At 40.0% G+C, this 18,564-nt stretch overlaps 1 protein-coding gene across 5 annotated transcripts; it reads right to left on the reverse strand.

Annotated features, from left to right (window-relative positions):
• Positions 1 to 1,300: 1,300 nt before the first annotated feature.
• trip10a (thyroid hormone receptor interactor 10a) lies at positions 1,301 to 18,206 on the reverse strand. 5 transcript variants are annotated; one of them, XM_042393070.1, is made up of 16 exons: positions 17,904 to 18,206; positions 12,288 to 12,403; positions 11,663 to 11,719; positions 11,027 to 11,174; positions 10,277 to 10,339; positions 9,677 to 9,781; positions 9,436 to 9,564; positions 8,899 to 9,045; positions 8,594 to 8,782; positions 5,977 to 6,141; positions 5,696 to 5,719; positions 4,938 to 5,047; positions 4,487 to 4,619; positions 3,735 to 3,823; positions 3,513 to 3,646; positions 1,301 to 2,893 (listed from the first exon to the last, which is right to left on the reverse strand). In XM_042393070.1, the coding sequence occupies exons 1-16, from the start codon at positions 17,925 to 17,927 to the stop codon at positions 2,742 to 2,744; spliced, it is 1,785 nt and encodes a 594-aa protein (XP_042249004.1). In that variant the 5' UTR covers positions 17,928 to 18,206; the 3' UTR covers positions 1,301 to 2,741. The 5 variants fall into 5 exon arrangements, with proteins under 5 accessions (XP_042249004.1, XP_042249006.1, XP_042249005.1 ...); XM_042393072.1 differs by lacking the exon at positions 5,977 to 6,141 and having other exon boundaries at positions 17,904 to 18,205; XM_042393071.1 differs by lacking the exon at positions 5,696 to 5,719 and having other exon boundaries at positions 17,904 to 18,205.
• Positions 18,207 to 18,564: the final 358 nt, after the last annotated feature.

The following is an 18,564-nucleotide window of genomic DNA, read 5'->3' on the forward strand; positions in this document are numbered from 1 at the left end:
ATCTATCATTTCCCCACAATGATTTTGCATTTCTAATAGAAATAATTCAGGTTAAATCTAAGTTTACTTTCATTGTCTTTCTCTTCACTTGTCTGCTGTTGTAAATAAGGTGAATATGAAAGTGGGGCGCATGCCAGTTTGGGGTTATTTAATTAGTCATTATAAACAGTATGGTTTTGAAGCCGGTGCAATTTAATCAGGTATGCAAATGCATGGCCTATATTGAAAACGTAATTATGCAGGGAGGAGAATAGATGGCAAATCTATGCAGTTTTCCTAAGAAATGATGCAACAGTGCCACCTATTGAGCATGAGCTCCATGTACTCTGGTCTGAGCCCCTAAAAGAATTGTATTCTTTTCCTCTTTTTATCAAATAAAGCTACTGGGATTTTGTAGAACCCTTTCAGCTTATGGATGCAATATCATCATGACTTTTCTTCCCCAAAATCTAATGTCAGACTTGAAAATAGGAAGGTAAGCACACTTATGACTGCAATGCAATTTAAATCAACCTAATGTCCAAAATATATAATAATAATAATAATAGTAATAGTAACTTCCACATGTTTTTGAGAAAACTTTTACAGAATTAAAAAGATACTATGGCTGATTTTGTTGAAGAGCCCGCTAACACCCAGCTGATATTTTGATGCATAAATGAAAACTGAGTGTGTGTCGGTGGTTTCTCTTTATATAAGAGATCAGATATTGTGGTTTCCTGGGTGTTTACAACATCTAAAACTGCATTCAAGTTATAGAGGAAAAGCATTTTAGAATAAATGTGTGTTTTTTCTGTGCACACAACATTTCAATCACCTTTATGAAAGTAGAAATAACAAAGGAATCCCACTAATATCTGATGTCATTAAGTTGTAAAATTAAAAGTTGCTCCATGACTGATGTGGATAAAATGGTTTGGAATATATATATTTCAGTTATAAAAGTCATATCTTATCTTATGACAGCAGAATTTACAGTAAACTTTGTCTGACCTGCAAAACCTATGTCAAAGTCTTTCATCCACCCACTGCCTCATCTATTTTATATTATACGGAGCCACATTTTCATCCCTGTGAAGTCAGCATTCAAGTTCTCCAGTTTCTAGCCTCAGTTAAAAGTGATGCATGTTCACAAGTATTGACTTAACTGTCGCAGGGAGCAGAAACATGGGTACAGAAAGTGCTAAAGTGGGTGTCAATCTTTTTTAAATATTAACTGTATTTAATGACTCTATAGACCCGAAATTCACAAAATCAGTCAAGAAATCAGACACATTTTATGGGACTGACAGACACCGGGTTTGCTTCAAATATTTATTTTCCAAGTACAAGAAATGACATAACCACTTCTAACTTTGAAATGTGCTTTACATTTATTAAGTCTTGAAAAAAGAAAATGTCTTGTATGCAAAAATGGTATATACACAATGCTTTTAACCAGAAAGGCACATGAGCAGTTACTTGAAGAGTAATGCTTTCTGCTGGCTCCAAAACCAGATAAAAACAGCTCATGGATCAACTTGAGAATGTGTGAAGTGAAAATCAAAATAAAATATTAACATAATTAGAGTCTTTTAATTTCTTGTCATGATGTAACAATCTTTATTTGAATGGCTAAAAAGCTAATAAGACAATAGTGGTGTTGTGATAGCTAAAACATATATTATTTATACATAAATACAATAGTCTTAATGTAGCACATTTTATGTGTGCATTTATTTACTCCCTTTTGTGGCTACAAATGGTCCACTGTGTGTGCAAGGGTAAAAGAAAAATGTGACAACATCCTTAATACAAAGTACAACTTCTGTCAAACGTTTAACATACACATTTGTAATAAATTATTTTTAGTACATTTTTCAGGTTGTAACTATTGGAAGAGGACAGCTATATCCTTGTTACTGCTATAGGTTGAAATGAACTTAGCGATGATATGGCTGTGATTGTCTGAACATTAAAGTGTTTGTATGGTTGTGTGCATGTGACAGGGTCTCACAAATAGCTGAAAACCAAAAATGAAGCATTCTCCTCCAAACTGCACTAATTCCCTGGAAGCCACTCAAGATCTTCGCTCCAAGCAAAAGCAGAGTGATAGTGCCACACATCTTCGCAGGTGCTATTATAGCTAGAAAGTGGCACGTTTGAGAGAAATAAGAACCGCAACAGATCATATATTTTAGGTTCATCTGTGGAGTTAACTACCGTGGGTCAGAGTAGTCAGTATTTAACTGAAAAAAGTAAACAGGTGAGGTCACTTCCTCCTAAGTATTACTGGTAACTAACACTCAGTGTAAAGATGGCAGCAGCACTCTTCCTCCTCCTCCTTTTCTTCATCTTCCTCTCACATTCAGAAGCTAATGCCTTCTTAGGCTATGGAACGAGGCAAGCACTCGAATCATGATGGTGCCTAAGATCCATGCAACACTTATTAACCACAACCAAAAAATTATTGACATGATATCAAAAAGTGAAATATCCTTGTGGTTCAGGTGGTTTAGGTAATTGGGATTACAATAACTCAGGCTGGAATTGTAAGCCATGAGGAACATCCTGTTAGCATCGTTCCTCTGCCCGTGTGGGGCACCTCTCTTCAGATATTAAAGCACCTCATTTGGACCCCCCTCTGGATACGCCAGCGGTCCCGCCCATAATGCTGTGGCCTCTTTATGACTGGTCCCATGGGAAGAACTGCATACAGTTTTGTGAAGTGATCAATTCTTCTCTTGTTCTTCATGTGTCTGTCATTTGTTTAGGGCGATGGTGACATAAGATGTAGGTATGTAGCCTTCATCCCCATTGTTCCTACGGACACGGGTCCAACCATCCCCTTTGTCTTCCTCTACCACGGCCAGCACCTCCCCCTCCTGCATAGAGATGGTCCCTTCACTGGCACCTGAAAGGAAAGGGACAGGCTAGCAAATACATCTGTGCTAGTTTATGCATACAAGATTATACATACCCAGTTCAGCCAGAGCAAAGGTAGGGCAACTGGGAAAAAAATATTAGTCAGAAAATAAAACCTTTGACTCATGATTTTGTGTCCTCAAATGGTACAGATCCCTCTTCTTGTGTAGGTTCCAGAAATGTTTTCCTTCCTTATTAACAGCTGGATTTTTTTTCTACACAATTATGATATTGTCAGAGACTATGTGTATTATTTGTCTACTCAAAGAGCAAGCTACTAAAATTCTGACAGATATGATCACCCACAAGAGATAAAAAGTGCACTACTGTGCATGCATTTGTTAGTGCCATATCTCCCTAATCATCAAATTTCTTTGTAGCTCATACTTATTTCCAGAAATGCTCAAAACTTCTCACGCAAAACTCTTTCGACAGTTAGAACCCAAAGATTATTTAGCTAGATAACATCAATCTACAGTGGTTAATAATACTTCACAGGTCACAGGGTTATAGCAAGACAAAAGGCCGCCTACTACATTCCTCATCTTGCATATGTACTCTTTAAGAATGAGAAGTAAGGTAGTCAGCAAAAACAGCCTGTGACGTACCAGGGAAGTTGTACATAGCTGTGCATTTCCCAATAGGAGCAGTTAGTTCCTCATCTTCAAAGTCATCGTCAAATTCGGCGTAGATGGCTTGGGAGGGATCAGGAGTGCTTTCATCAGAGTGAGCTCCATCAGGGCTGTAGAGAAAAACATAGGTTTCCTGTGTTTGGCAGACAACACCTCATTGTGTCAAACACACTGAATGTTGGTAGAATAAAGTGCTACCTGTGTACGTCATGAGCTCCGTTGTTGTTGAATGAATGAGCTTTATAGCGCAAAGTGTCGCCTCGACCTCCTGCTTCAGCCAGCCAAGTCTGCATGAGAGAGGAGAGCCATAGTGAAAAGGTGACAGAAATCTTAAACATTGATTACTGTGAGATGTTGCTTATGTTTTATTGTTTGCTTGTTTTTTTACTACTTTATGGTCTTATTTTTAACTATTTTACTCTTGTGAAGCACTTTGTGACCTTGCTCTGTGAAAGATGCTCTACTAAATAATCTTTATTTACTATAATGTATTTAACGATAGATATATCAAGTCATGTTCATTTGTATAGCCCATTATCACACGCACAGTGCCTCAATGGGCTTTACGGGCAATTGTTCCCAACCCGACACACTTGCTAAAAGGACAAGAAAAAATGTGCAGTTACAAAACAGGATCTAAAAGTTTAACATGTACACATGTAATATGTTGGGTCAGTGCCAATAAATTTGCTAAATTTACCTCAGCAGTGTTACCTCATAGTGTTGCCTGACAGAGAAGCCCTGTTGACATATTATGTGACACATACTGTACACAGTGTCTGCTTACCTCACAATATAATAAATAAACAACTGATGCCTAATTATTCCATAGTAAGTTACAATAAACCTCTGAGAGCTTAATGATCTCATATGAGAATTAACAACTGTAAAAGGAATTAAATAAGAGCTTGGTGACCTCAATATGAATGAACGACAGAGGTCAGGTTTACCTCATACTTGTTGAGCTCTCCCCTGAGCCGTTCTATATTCTGGGATGTCTGGCTGATTTGGGATGCCAAACTAGCAGGGTCTCCCATTTGAGGATTTTTCTCATAAACATCTTTCATCTTCCCCAGGGCCTCACTGAAGAGAGGAGAGAGAGAGAGAGAGAGAGAGAGAGAGAGAGAGAGAGAGAGAGAGAGAGAGAGCGAGTGAGAGAAAGAGAGAAAGGGGGGGGTGACTTTCAGTAAAAATTGGTTCCCTGCAGAGCTCAGGGCTGGGTAAACAATTCAAGCACTCACACAGACACCACAGGGTTACACACACTGATGTGCACAGCATGAATATTATATCCACATTTCCACCAGAAAGGTTCTGACAGAGACGGTTATTAATACGCAGAAGGATACCCATATATCCCACACAATCCACACAAAAACACACACACACACACACACACACCTCTGATCGACTTCCTTTTGCAACTCTTTGCAAATTTCCTCTAGCTTCTGTTGTAACCTCTTCCTGCGCTGCTCTGGAGGGAGATGAGCGAAGTCTTCTGTCACTGTAGGCTGCAGAGGTTCACAGGAAGGGAGTTTCAACACTGTACTTATTTCTCATACTGAAAAGTGTGATAGCAACCATGGTGAGAACAACACCACACCTGCGGTTTGAGGTCAGCTCATTGGCCAATGTTTGTTTGACTGACAAAATATTATTTTCAAATCTCCCAGTAACAGTTGTTACCCCTAACAACATACTCTTGTTACTAAGATATATGAAAATATTAGCAGGTTTCCAATTGATGTGAAACCAGTGACGTACAACAATGAGCTGAACCCAAAATTACCACCCATGGAACAAACAAATACAATTTAGCACTCTTTTTTTTTTTTTTTTTTTAAATACAAGTTCAATAAATAAAACCATGGATGGAAAAGATGATCCAAGCAAGTGCACAACACAATTATGAATGTTTCAAAATTTAGGTTATGAATTTCTCAAAATCCCCTTTGTGCTACCAAGCATTTCTCCCTTTCTCCACCACCAGGTGGCCACCTCTTCAATACAAGCTCAAGGACAAGGCTTTGCTGCATGATCAGTTCAAAGGTTTGTTAAAGGAATATTGATAATAATGAGATGAGCAGTTGTAATGGAAAGGTGGCCATTTATGCGTCACCCAATTCAGACCCCCACACCAACTTTGTTGTCCATATTACCGTGATCCTCTCTGGTGTAAACTTCTAAGGGAGAAAGAAACGGTATGTGTATAGAAATAAACTTATAATATCTTTAAAAGTGGTTCTAGTGTTTCACCCTAAAAACATGTTTTTAACACATATAAATATTAAAAATAGTGGAGTAGCTATTGTGAGCAGTATAATATATGCTGGTCCTAGTCCTGTGATCAGGGTTTGCAGAGGAAGGAACACAGGATGATGTGCAAGCCCCGATGGGTGAAGGTCTCCAAGCACCCGAACCATCTCTCCTGGTGACTCACCGATCTCCTGAGCGTCCGGAAGGAAGAGATTCTGGGTTTGACTGTCTTATTGATCTCCTTCAAACAGTACGACAGGGGGTCCCGGCCAAACTTGGGGGAAGGGGGTCCGTTAGCGGGCGAGGGGGCGGGGGGTGTGGAGAAAGGTGGAAGCGTGGAGGGAGAGAGCTGGGGTAGGGCGAGACCAAAGTACCAGCACCCGAGCATGAGGTATGCAGATAACGGGTGGTGTACGGGATCAGGGAGAGGGGGATTGAAGGATAAAAAGAAGAGAGAAGACAGGGAAGACAAAAACAAAACAAAGTGACAAGGGAAAGAAAAAGACACCGTCAACACCTTAAAGCACACCACAAAGCCAGGAAGACAACACTGGAGCAAACCCAGCACAAGATCCCAGACAGCATGAAAGCATACACACACATCTGTCTCTTTGGCTCTAACAAACACACACACACACACACACACACATATAAAAAAAACAACGCCCAAAATAACACAGCAAGCAACCACCCACAGCTTCTCCACCAGTGCCACAGCAGCCCAACACCTGCAGTCAAACTCAAGCCAGGTTCAAGGGTAGAGTGAGCCTCTGTGAGAAACTGGGGCAGGCAAAACTAGACTAAACTAAATTTGTATTGTTTTATAGGTTAAAAGGAAAATTCTTACTTTTACAACATGACTCTTATTTTCACAGTTTTACCCATTATAATACATTACTCCCCAGCCTCAATACACAGATGAGGGGACACAGCAAAGACACAGCTTTACAACTAATTTATTAAGGCATCACTTCAATAATAATAATCTTGCTGTATGAATATGTGTAGTGGGGTCATAGCAATCCTGTGTCTCTACAGTGAAATGGCCAGTAAAATATTTTTATACCTGAGAGGTAAAATGCCCCAAACAATGAAAATAAGACCGATGTTACATAGAAAACAAAAATTTTCCTTAAGCCAAATCAGCCAACTGAATCACCAGGATTCTGAGTGAAAAGTCATGTTCACAGTTCATGAACCTGCACCATTCTCCCAGTCTGGCCTTTATAGATAAAATATAAATTTGTTCATCATGGGAGTTAGTGGTTATAAATAGCTTGCTTAATTACCACAGTGGAATTGAGTGTATCGATTTTTTGAGGCTTGATGAATGTCCTGTATGACCTCTTAGAAAGACGTTAAATTAGAAACATGCTTGGAGTGAACTACTGTGTTCTGATTGTTAAATCTCTTGTTTCAGCTGCATGTCTATGTGGAAAGGTGGGAGTGGGATCGATCAGCTAAATTACACAGGAGGAGGCTGATATCCTCTACTTTTTAAAACTGAACGTCTAAGGCAGCCCTACAACAAGGCCTCTTGTGTAAATACTGAGAGCTGGAAGTACAGCACTGTTATTATGTGAACATCTACTGGGAAGGTGCTACTTTACTTGAGAGTTATGGGGATCTAAGTACAGGAGAGCAGTTAAGAGTGGGAATGTTTAGGGGCCAGACATAAACCAAAAGTTCACTGCAGCCAATATAGTAAGCCTCCTATTCATACTGCTACAGGCCTAATTGGGAGAGCATGACTGATGACACAGAGCAGTGCGCCACACACATACACGGAACAGGAAGAGTCAGTGCACAGCAGAGCACAGCCAGTAAGACATGCAGAGAGAAGAGAGGCGCTGAACAAGCAAACACTGCAGGGAAGAAAGAAGGGATCATTTATTGCTGCGAAAGGAGGGGGGGGGGCATTGGCTGGTTAGTGGTCAGCCACTCATATCACCAGTTTAATTTTGGACCAACTTCGACACCTCAGCAAGAATGCTCCTTTGAAATAAGATAAATGATTTCCAATGTGGTAGAGCTCTCTTGACCCAAATAGATATTTGAGAGCATGAATGTGTGGTTGGACCTGATCCAGATTTTCTGACATGGCAAACCTGGTGTCATCCCAACTGTTGGCACAAAGATTTTATTGTGATGCGAGACATAATGCTAGGTTCTGAGCAGTATAATGGGAGCAGTGTGTTTGTGGATGCCTGTAGAGGAAAATTCAATGTTGTTTGGGCCCCGTGCTGATGAAAGCACAAGCACAGCAGAATGTTGACTGCCAGTTGACCTATTGGAAACCATACTGCAGAGAAAGAGGGTGGGGGGGGGGGGGGTGTGTTGGGTGGGGCAAGGTTTATTTTACTCACAGTCAGGGACAGAGTCATGCAAAGTACCTGTTCTAGAAGTGTCAGGGTGTGTGTGTGAAAGTTCATGTATAATATAATGAGAGAGGTACATGCATTATTATACTGAGCTTTAGAGACGAGAAGGGTGTGTGTATAAGTGTGTGTTGCATGATGTGTGTGAAGCCACAACCACAAGTCCATCATGAGTGCTCTCAGTAGAGGGGATTTCCTGGCTCTAACTGCTGTCTCAAACACTAACATGGCCGTGCAAGGCGTCACACACTAATCTGACTGACTGCTCATCAGCAGATTTTCAAATGTTCCGCGGTTGATCATTGACAGTGCGAGTTGCTAACGCATTCATTGCACAATTTCCACAATGCAAAAAAAAAACACCTTCATTAGTTATTAGGCTAAATTACTCCACGGTGCTCTGTTAAGCACGCTGTGTCCTACCTTACTCCTTTTGCTGAAAAGCCAAAAGTTTTTGCTCCTGTTCTTTCCCAGAAGTTCCATGGGGCCTTTAGGTGTTCCCAGGCTACTGTCAGAGGAGGCTCTGTTGATGCCCTGACTGTAGTCCTCAAACTCCACATCTCCAGGACGCTCAAAGCCTGACTTGTTCTGCTCTATTACAACCATGGAGTCCTGTATAAGAGCAATCAGAAGTTATTTTTAAAAACATGTACAGTTAAAACAACTGGGCAGCATTAAGCCATACTTAATATTAAAATCAATATATAGTATTTTGGTGACCAACTCACATTTCTCTCATTAACATTAGTGCCGGCTTTAGTAATGCCTTCAAGGCACTTGCCAATGATAGGCATCACATGCTTCTCTGTGTCTGAGAACAAAATGTAGCCCTGCGCCAACTTCCGAACTCGCTTCTCATCCAAGTCCTGCAATTTCTAGTGAACACAAAGCAACAGTTGACAGACACTGCCATTATTAGGGTTGAGACAATACATAATACAATGTGTGTCTTAAGATCACAATATAATATTTATATGGCAAAGGACTTCTTTTTGGAAAAAAAAGTATTACTTTTTCTTCTTATTAAGTATTTTTATTAATGATTATTAAAATATTTGTTATTGCTCTATTGTAACCCTCAAAGCCAAAACTTTAGCATGTGAAGAGGTAAAACAAAAATGAATAAATGAAACTGAAGAATTCATCTCTGGCTTTAGATCTATGAGAGTTCAGCTTACAGTTAGTTATCACTGTGCCAGATGTTAAAACCTAAATAAATTCTGAGGGTAGGAGTGATGTCATATTGCTGTATGTAATTCACTTACATTGAAGATGAGTGGCATATCATTAAAATAGAACTGGTTCTGCTCCTTGTTGTATTTCTGGAGCTGAGCCGCGTAGTCATTCTTACACTCCTCTGCTACGTGTGCTCTCATATGAGCCTGCTGTTTGGCCTAGAACCACACATACAGCAAACAGGTTAACCAGCTGCATCTGATTCTACTTTTGTAGATTGTGTATTGTGAAATTGTGTCCTAAAACGTAGATTATTCCCCCCCTTGTTACTTTTTCAACGTCCGCCTTTGTGGCATTGATGTCTTGATCAGTCTTCTCGGCGTACTGTGCTGCACGCTCTGCTTCTCGCCATTCCCTCTCAAAACGTTTTTTACTCTGGTGAACAGAAAGAAAAAGAAAGATAGAAAGAAAGAAAAAGAAAAAAGACCATGTTCAGTTCATTCAGCTAAGCGAGGCCATTACCTGAATGAAATATGAAGAGGTTCTGCTATTTAGAGCAAAGCATTTTTCACTGTCTGTCTAAAAAGACAGATAGGGGAGGTTTCAGGCTATAGGACAGTATAATCTCCAATCATCACTGAACAGGTCTTAGATTGATGACACAAGTCTAAAATGGGGGACTGCTTTCCACTCGGCCCATCTGTTTTTACTATAGACAAATATAGCCACACTGAATGTGTAGCCGTTCACTGACAGAGAACTTTTCCTATGTTTTCCTATTCATAATGAACCCAACAGGAAATATATCCAACAGCTTTGCTTATCACAGTAGAAAATATAGTCATGGTACATCAAGCATGTTGGATGCTTCTTCAGAACAAAAAAAAAAAAAATGTGATCAAACTTTTAAAATTCTAAGACAACACTTACACTGTCGAGCTGCTTGTAGGTGCTCTCCAAACTCTGCTGGGCCTTCTTGGCCTCCATCAGATACTGCAAACATTCATAAAAATAGACAGAGTGAGAAGAGGGGAGGAGGGTCAGATGACATAGTGAGAGAGACAGCCATGTGCACAGGCAGACACAGAATAAACAATGACCTCCAAAAGCCACACAACATAACAGACAAGAAAACAAATACCAGTGTGTCTGGTTGAGACATCACGTCTGCAGCCTTAGCCTGAACATGGCTGCAGTGTTTTGCAGTCCAACAGGACAGAGCCAAAGCATTCCTCATAGAGAAATGGCACACCACCGCTCAGACCATGCCTCCCCGAGGAGACTCTAAGTAAGCCTTCCTTCCTGCCATAACACTGAGATCTCCACATCTCCACTCCTCCTTTTAAATCTCCTTCTATTCTCTTCTCACCCTTTACACTCCTCCTCAGCTGTGTGTGCTGCATACTCCAAATATCCCACATGGCGTGTTCTCAGGGTGCTCTTGAATACAGCACATACCAGTATATTAGTACAGTATATACACATATACCATCTCAATATAGTAGTTAACAAGCTCCAGGTGAAATTGTAAAAAGTTCCTCTGACAAGCTTGCACACAGTGTGTTTGAAGCAACATTTTTAGTCTCAAACACATCATTTTATCTGTGCCAAAATTTCATTTAATCTAATATGCTGATGGCTGACACAGTGCACTTCTGGTCCTCTCCATATCAAGCTCACCGTCTTTCGTTCCTGCTTGAGCTCTTGCAGGTACTTGGTGAGATCGATGCAAATGCTCATCATCATGTTCTCAGCAATTAGCTCTCTCTGCCCCGCGTAGTCGTTCATCTCATTCAGGATGTCCAAAAATGACTGGTAGCTGGATAACCTATCATTTAAGAGGAGGAGAAAGGAAAGGGTGGAGAAATAAGGACAAAGTGATGGGGCCCACTGATAAGATGATGATTCTTCAAAGAGAAGCCAGCAACGGGCCAAGTCATGATAAGAAGCTCATGACTTCCTTATTCCTGCTTCCTTCTAGGGTCATTTAAATGGCTCCAACAGCATCCCCACAATACAGCATGGATGACACTAATGAAAAAAATGATTCTTAACAGTGAAATGTGGTATTAATTGCAGCACAGTTCTGTTTTCATTTGTTAGATCCCTGAGCGAGTATTAGGGCCGGGCTGTAAATCCAAATTGACCTAGTTAAGCACAATTTCAGCTGACATTGCTACGCATCTAAAGGTATTTCCTTAAAGAAAAAGAAAAATACTATACCTCAGAATAATTCTATACTTTTTGATTATGCATTCTTTTAAGTTTCTTGGAAAAAAAAAACCCAACAACTTTGCAACAAAACCTACATCTCACCTGCACTCTGGTTCATCTTTGCCACTCCGTTTTAGACTATATTTCTTTGAAAGGTTCCTGTGGACAGCGAAAGTGCATTAAATTAATTGGTGGTCAGATACTTCACATATTCTCAAAGGGAAATGGGTCAAAAAAGATGGATGATAGTTGAAGGGAGCTCACAAAATTAAACTGTTCTCGTGCAACTACTTGTTGGTTTAAACAATGAGATTAAAAACAGTCCACTATAAATATATTGAAACAGCTCCTCTTTTCCTGTTCTTCCTTCTTTCACTCTCCCTCTGACCACATCCTGTCTATCATGTGCCAGTCTGCTCCCACTTCCTCTCCTCTCCAGCAAAGCTCAGCACTACAACAGATGTGGGCCTGCAGACTGGGAGACAACTGGGAGAGGGAGCAACATGCATAGAGAGAGCATGAGGGAGAGAACGAGCACACTGCTGCCGGAGAATGAGGCCAGTGTTTCAGACACAAGTTAGATTCTGTCCCAAAGTAGTCATAGGACCACACAAACATTTCATAAACATCCTTTTAACGTGCACCCATACAAACACAGCACACACACACACACACACACAAGCATTTGAGGCAGTTCGTATAGGAGAAAGACACAACCGAGGCCTACCTCAATTGTTTGGCATAGTTTTGCTCAATCTCTGTCCTCTCCTTCACAAATTTCACATACTTCTCTACCAGCTCCAGGCCAGACTGTGTGTGCTTCTCAATGATGTCATATTGGTCCTGGGGAAAGGAGCATGAGAGACAAATAAGGAAAAGATATTAAGCCAACACACTGCAGGATATGAAACATGTGTTAACGTCTAGGTAAGAACTGGGATGTTCCTCTGGTTCACTTTGAGGCCATGTAAAGGAATCTTGAATGGAGGGCAGTAAACTAAACACATCAAGGTTTGTTCCTGCATGTTGGATTCCACAAATGCTCTCCACATGTGCACAAAATCTTGGATATGGTCTGTAAACTTCCGGACAGTCAAAGGACACGGGGTCACAACAGTGGACACAACTCTCAGGCTGGAAAAAGGAGGTGCTCTTTTTGATACATATCCTGCTGTACTGTGTGGAGTGAAATGTTTAGAAAAGCAGTCTTGAATGAATTATATCAAATGAGCTTTACAGTCTTTATTATAGCAGATGTTTGATCTAGTGCATGTCTAGTGTAAAAATCATAGATCTCTTGCACAGTACGACTGAATTTGCTGACTTTTCCTTTAATGAAGGATTGTGTTTCTCTTCCTCTTGTTCCTTTTTCACGTAGAGCAATTTATGACACCTTCAAGTTCAGACAAGTCTGTTAAGAGTGATATCTAAGCCAATCTTCTCTCACTCTGCACTCTGTACTCCATGCTTTCTTTGCTGCTGCCTTTTGTATTGAGGAGGGGGCAATTCGAAAGGGGATTCCTGACAAGTTGGGCCAAGTTCTTCTGTACCTTTTTCTCCCCTTCAGGTAAAACAAAAGAGACAAAACCCAAATGAATGAGACAATGTTTAGCCTAATTATAGAACACAGTTAAAGGTTAAGACAGAGGCCTGCAATCCCTCACCAAAATAACAGCTAACCTATAGGCTTTAATTTAGTGTCATTAATTGCGGAACAGAAGTAATTATATTCAACACAGCCAACCTACAACTACATATTGTTCAATTTCAGTTCACAGATTTTTTTTCTTGGATGTGTAAAGCTTATTGTCCTGTATTTGACCTGCAAATACAAATGGTAGAGAAGAATAGTGCTGAAATAAGCTTGTAGCAGGATTTCAGTGTATCATTTGTTCATATGTGGCTCACTTAAAACTAGAAAGTGACTCATTTATTTATGAAAGACTTAAACGTGAGCAGTAGTTGCCTGCATCCAGCACACTCAGAGTATCCTCACAACCTCACCACATAAAAGACTGTGGCTGCAATTATGAATATGCTGATCATGAACCACATTGAATGTTGGATAAGATTCATAATTGGAGAAAAGTTGATGTGCTGCCATTAACCCAAAAAACAACTTTGTTGTACCCAGTAACATAACCTCAAACACATAAATTAACCAAGTGTTGAAGACTGCAGGAATCAAAATGCAATTTAAATACAACTGAACTGGTAAGGAGCAAATAAGAATAACTGTAAGCATAAAGCACAACTGGCAACATACAGCGCCTGTTAGTCGAGGCCTGACCTAGTGTTGTGGTCAAATTCTGAGAAGCTTTTATACAAGCCACTGTAACATGGAAAACTGTGATAGATGAGGAATGTGGAGAGGGGGAAACTCAGATGCATTCACACAGTGGCCAATGCAGAGATAGGGATTGGTAGTCAGACCTTGCACCAGGTTACAACTGGGAAGGCTGAAAAGATTTTCAATATATAAGTTTTAGATTGCCAATTGCATTACTAAGAGGAGTTTATGTATCAAATTATGGAATGGCTATGATAGTAGAAATAGGAAGTTATACTGCCTGCAGGTGTTTTGCATAGATAGGTCTATTATTTGCATATTCAGTTTCTGGACTGCTGATCAGTCTGTGGAAGTCTAGTCAACTACTGTGGAGATTGATGTGGAGGTCAGAAATTGTTAGGTAAGATGTTGTGGGTGTAGCTTCTATGTAGTTTGGACAGTAGGGATTTCCCCAAACCAGTATTTTGCCCCTAATCCCACTCCAAGTGACATCAATACTGAGTCCCAATACAATATTTACAATTCCATATACAATACAGATGCATGGTGCACACCTGTATATCAATGTTGGTAAAACTTCAGATTCAGGTAAGATAGCTTGACAGTTGAAAAGCTATGCATTAAGATCAAGTGTGTATCACAAATGTCCTTTAAAGAGTTGCTTCCTTTAATGGTCAGGTAAACCTGGCATACATGATTAAACCAGGTATACCTGAATAAACTAATCTTTTTGGGAGACTCAGTCAGTGTCCTGGCACCTTTCTTTAGAATTTTATTATTTATATCTATCACAGCATGACGTAACACTAAAGTGATTGAAACGATACCCTGTCCAAGTGTTTATGCTGTCAGGAATATTTTGGGAAAGTTGTGTCCCATTATGGCGTTAAAACACTGTGTTTCATCCATAGTTGGGTCTATAATTTTCACACCGGGGAAGAAAATAACATTTTTATTGGATTGTTTTCCCACTGCTAGTTGTTCCAATACTAAAACAGCATCTTTAAAAATATTTCACAGAATCACGAATGATGGAAGTAGCTGACTTAGAGAGCTGGCCCATTTGCTCCTTCTAAAATATGTTTGTGATCTTATCTAAAACTCCTGGAGTACCTACTGGAGGTTTTATAAGACATTGTCAGATTACAAATAAGTGCAACAAATGTCACTTATCACACACACACACACCTACAATAATTAATTAAGGGACACAAATTTTACCAAAAGAAGCAGCATCAGTTTAATATAAATTGAGAAACTGACATCAGCTGACTCTAAAAAAATGCGTATGTATGTCATATGTTTCTTAAGTTGAATGCAGCATTGTTGAAAAAGAATGAGCCTCGGATGAACTCTATGTGCTCTTTTATAAATGGCAAAAAGTAGCATCTGTTGATCTCTATAAATCAATGGTAACTGCTGGATTCAAAATAAGAATGCCCCAATTAGAAAAAAAAAACAGCCTCATTAAAACTGTCTTAAAATACATCAATAGCTTGATAAGACATTAATTAGTGTCTCGTCAAACACCAATGGCTGTCATATCACTACAGTTAATAATACCCACCATCATTAAATTATATTTATAGATCCACATTGACTGTATTTGTACTAAAGTGATTTTCATAGAGCATAAATGTATTGTATATAAACTGTGCTCCTAACAACTGTCAAATGTTGATTGAGCAAAAAAGGTCAAGTTTCTGGTAAAACTAACATTCTGGCTGTTTTCATTATTACCTCAGCCCTTTTCACACCTTTATATTTAGTTAGACATTCTGAGTCACATTCAAGTATTGTAACCCATTCCTCGGAGAGATTTGGTAGCATCTTTTTCTCCTCCACTCATGCCACCATTGTTGATTTGTAGTTCAGCCCTGAGAATTGAAGACATGCTTCAAGACAGCACACGTATCTAAATCTAGCAAGCATCCATAAACAATTAATCTTCCAATACTTCCAGTAACACCACAGAGAAAACTGGCATGAAGCGAATGCCACATAACTTATAAAGGAGTCACCCTAAGAGTCACCGACCTACAAGGCTTGGTTGGATGTTTCAGCCCTGAGTCACCCTGTCTTCTAGAAAATTAGGGGCCTGGCCCGACCAGACCTGCCACACTGAAGTTCTCAGGTTCAGCATCGTAGCACTCACCGCGATAGCTAATGCCTAGACACTGATCTTACACGCTGCAAACTTGTGGCTTAAAATAGCCACAGGATTAACAACAATCAGGGGACAGATGCCATAGAGCTGACATGGCCCAAGGGATGACTCTCCAGCCAAACATTACCAGAACCAATTATGCCTGCAGGGCTTTGTCTAACCTGACAGGAGAGGCTAGTCGCCAAAGAAATCAACTGCACAGAAACTTCAAAGAATAAAATAATAATTCAGCTCTGAAAGAAACCATTTTTATTTCACATTGACTGAAACAGAATAGTGGCTTTGTGTGGACAATTTCCTGTACAATCAGTAAAGCGCTGTACAGAAAACAATCCCATATAGAGATAGGGCCTCTGATTAATACTGTGGTACGGATGTTTCTCTGACTCAATCAAAGTAGGGCAAAACTAATTAGGCTGTTGCACCAGCACGTAGGATAGAAAAAAGGGACAGGGAACGAGGCCTAGGGGGAGACTCTGTAATGAGGTCACAACCTCCCTATCCTCATCTTTGCAATGCTCCATTTTACATATTCTGGTGCTCTGAGAATGTGCATGGGTGAGTGTTTTGCAAATGTGTGTGATTATCGCCATGGTGCAGTGGCTGGCACGTAAACTGTAGCAGTTGTCAAGGTAATATCATGCATGGTGGGATTATTCAGCACAGTTTGTTTAGATTCTGGACAGCGTCACTAAGTGTCTGCTCCCCACATACATTTCACTTGGTCCTACTGTTGCATCCAGGAAGTGGCTTTTAGCCTCAATGTAACACCTTGACTTGTTAGGAAATGAGATAATCATGAGCTTTATTGTGGCCAAGTAAAAAGCAGTCATTTTTTTAAAATCACCAGCAGAAGCAGGAAATTTGAATCACTGTATTAGTCTACTGAGCCTAATAAAAATGTCCTAACAAATCTACTTTTATAATCACTCAATCCAACGAATAAAACCATCACATGTAATTGGAAAATGAAGATTTCTTGAAGTATGTGCACTGCTTGTTGAATATTTAGTCATGCCAGTCAGGTGAACCCATTAAGGCATTTCACCAGTGATGAAGCTTGTTTTCAAGACAAATGACAGCATCTGATTTCATCTCTATGGAAGCAAGGTGTGTCAGATTGTAAACATTGTAACATCCCACTTGGTACAATCCTCCTTTAAACACCTGTGTATATGGAGAATAAAAAGTATTTTGACCCGTTTTTCTAACTTGACATCAGCCTTCACTGTAGAATCATAATTTACATGGTTAGGGTTATGTCTTTGAAGATTCTCACTCATCCAGATGTTTTAATGTCTAGAAATACTTAACAAATTGGACTTGTTGTCCAGGTTGCTTTTGATTCAGTAGTTCGAAATATGATTAATTAGTAGATGGTTAAACGCCAGAAATTAGGGAAACAATGGGAAGGACTCTTTTCACAATGCAATTATGGATTTTAAATATAAGTAACAGTACAGCTGTTTGCCTCGTGCACTGTAGATATCCAAATGGCTGACGTTACATCTCTTCTGTTCAAAGCCTGTGGAGTAACTGGGTGAATTTCAAAACCCAAAGATCCCAACAAAAGCCATATCGGTGTGCAAACGTGGATTCAAAATAAGCTGGAACCGCGCTTCACTTTGCGAAAGAGCAACATGTTGTTAAATGGGCTTCTGCCACTTGATGCTCTTTGTTTTACCGATTAACACTAAAGAACGCTGTCCGATAATAGAATCACGATCCTGAATGCACCGTCTTGCAATCAGAACCACCGAGCCAGCGTTTCCCCTGCTTCTTCAGACATTAAGCGACTTTCTCAAAAAACATTGGCTAAAAAAAAAAACTACATGATTGCCATCCTGATACTGTTATTATCTCAGCGAGCCAGATGATGGACTCACCCAAAGCTCTGTGCCCCAGTCCATGTTCAGCTTGTTGGCCAAGCTGTGTGACTATACCGAATACAAAGAACTTCTCCAAAGTTATCCCAACAGCTCGGGAGGACGGCCCTGGCGAGAATAATCCCGAGGTGATAAATCAGTCGTAAACACTGCGCACTCGGGTTTTGGTTCCTTTAACAAATAATGTAAAGCTGCATCATAATTGGCTAATTAACTTGGCCTACTAGTCGTCAGTCTGTTTGTCCAAATATTTTTCATAGCGAAGCAAAGAGGGATAAACTAGCTTTCATATCCGCGTCACTCCCAAATCCTAAATCTTAAAGGGGCAGTGTACTGAGCCACACACGACACATGGCTACAGGACTGTGCTATCCTGGCAGTTTGTGTTGCTTCAAATCATATATTTCGTTTAAACTCTCTCAGGCCATGTGTGGTTTATAATATTACCCGGCTGAAGTGTCCTTGTGCAAGGCATTGAGCTGCATGATCTTTGTATTGCCCTTGGCAGAGCATCACCATCACCACCCCCCCACCCCAACCCACAAAGGTTTACCAGTGCTCATGGCATTATTAAGGTTATGAATGACTCAATTTATAGCTAGAGACTTTACTGATTTTACTTTTTTTTTTTACTGATAATCTGAAATTAGGATTCTTTATG

This window comes from Thunnus maccoyii, chromosome 18 (assembly GCF_910596095.1).
Source record: "Thunnus maccoyii chromosome 18, fThuMac1.1, whole genome shotgun sequence".
NCBI lineage: Eukaryota > Metazoa > Chordata > Actinopteri > Scombriformes > Scombridae > Thunnus > Thunnus maccoyii.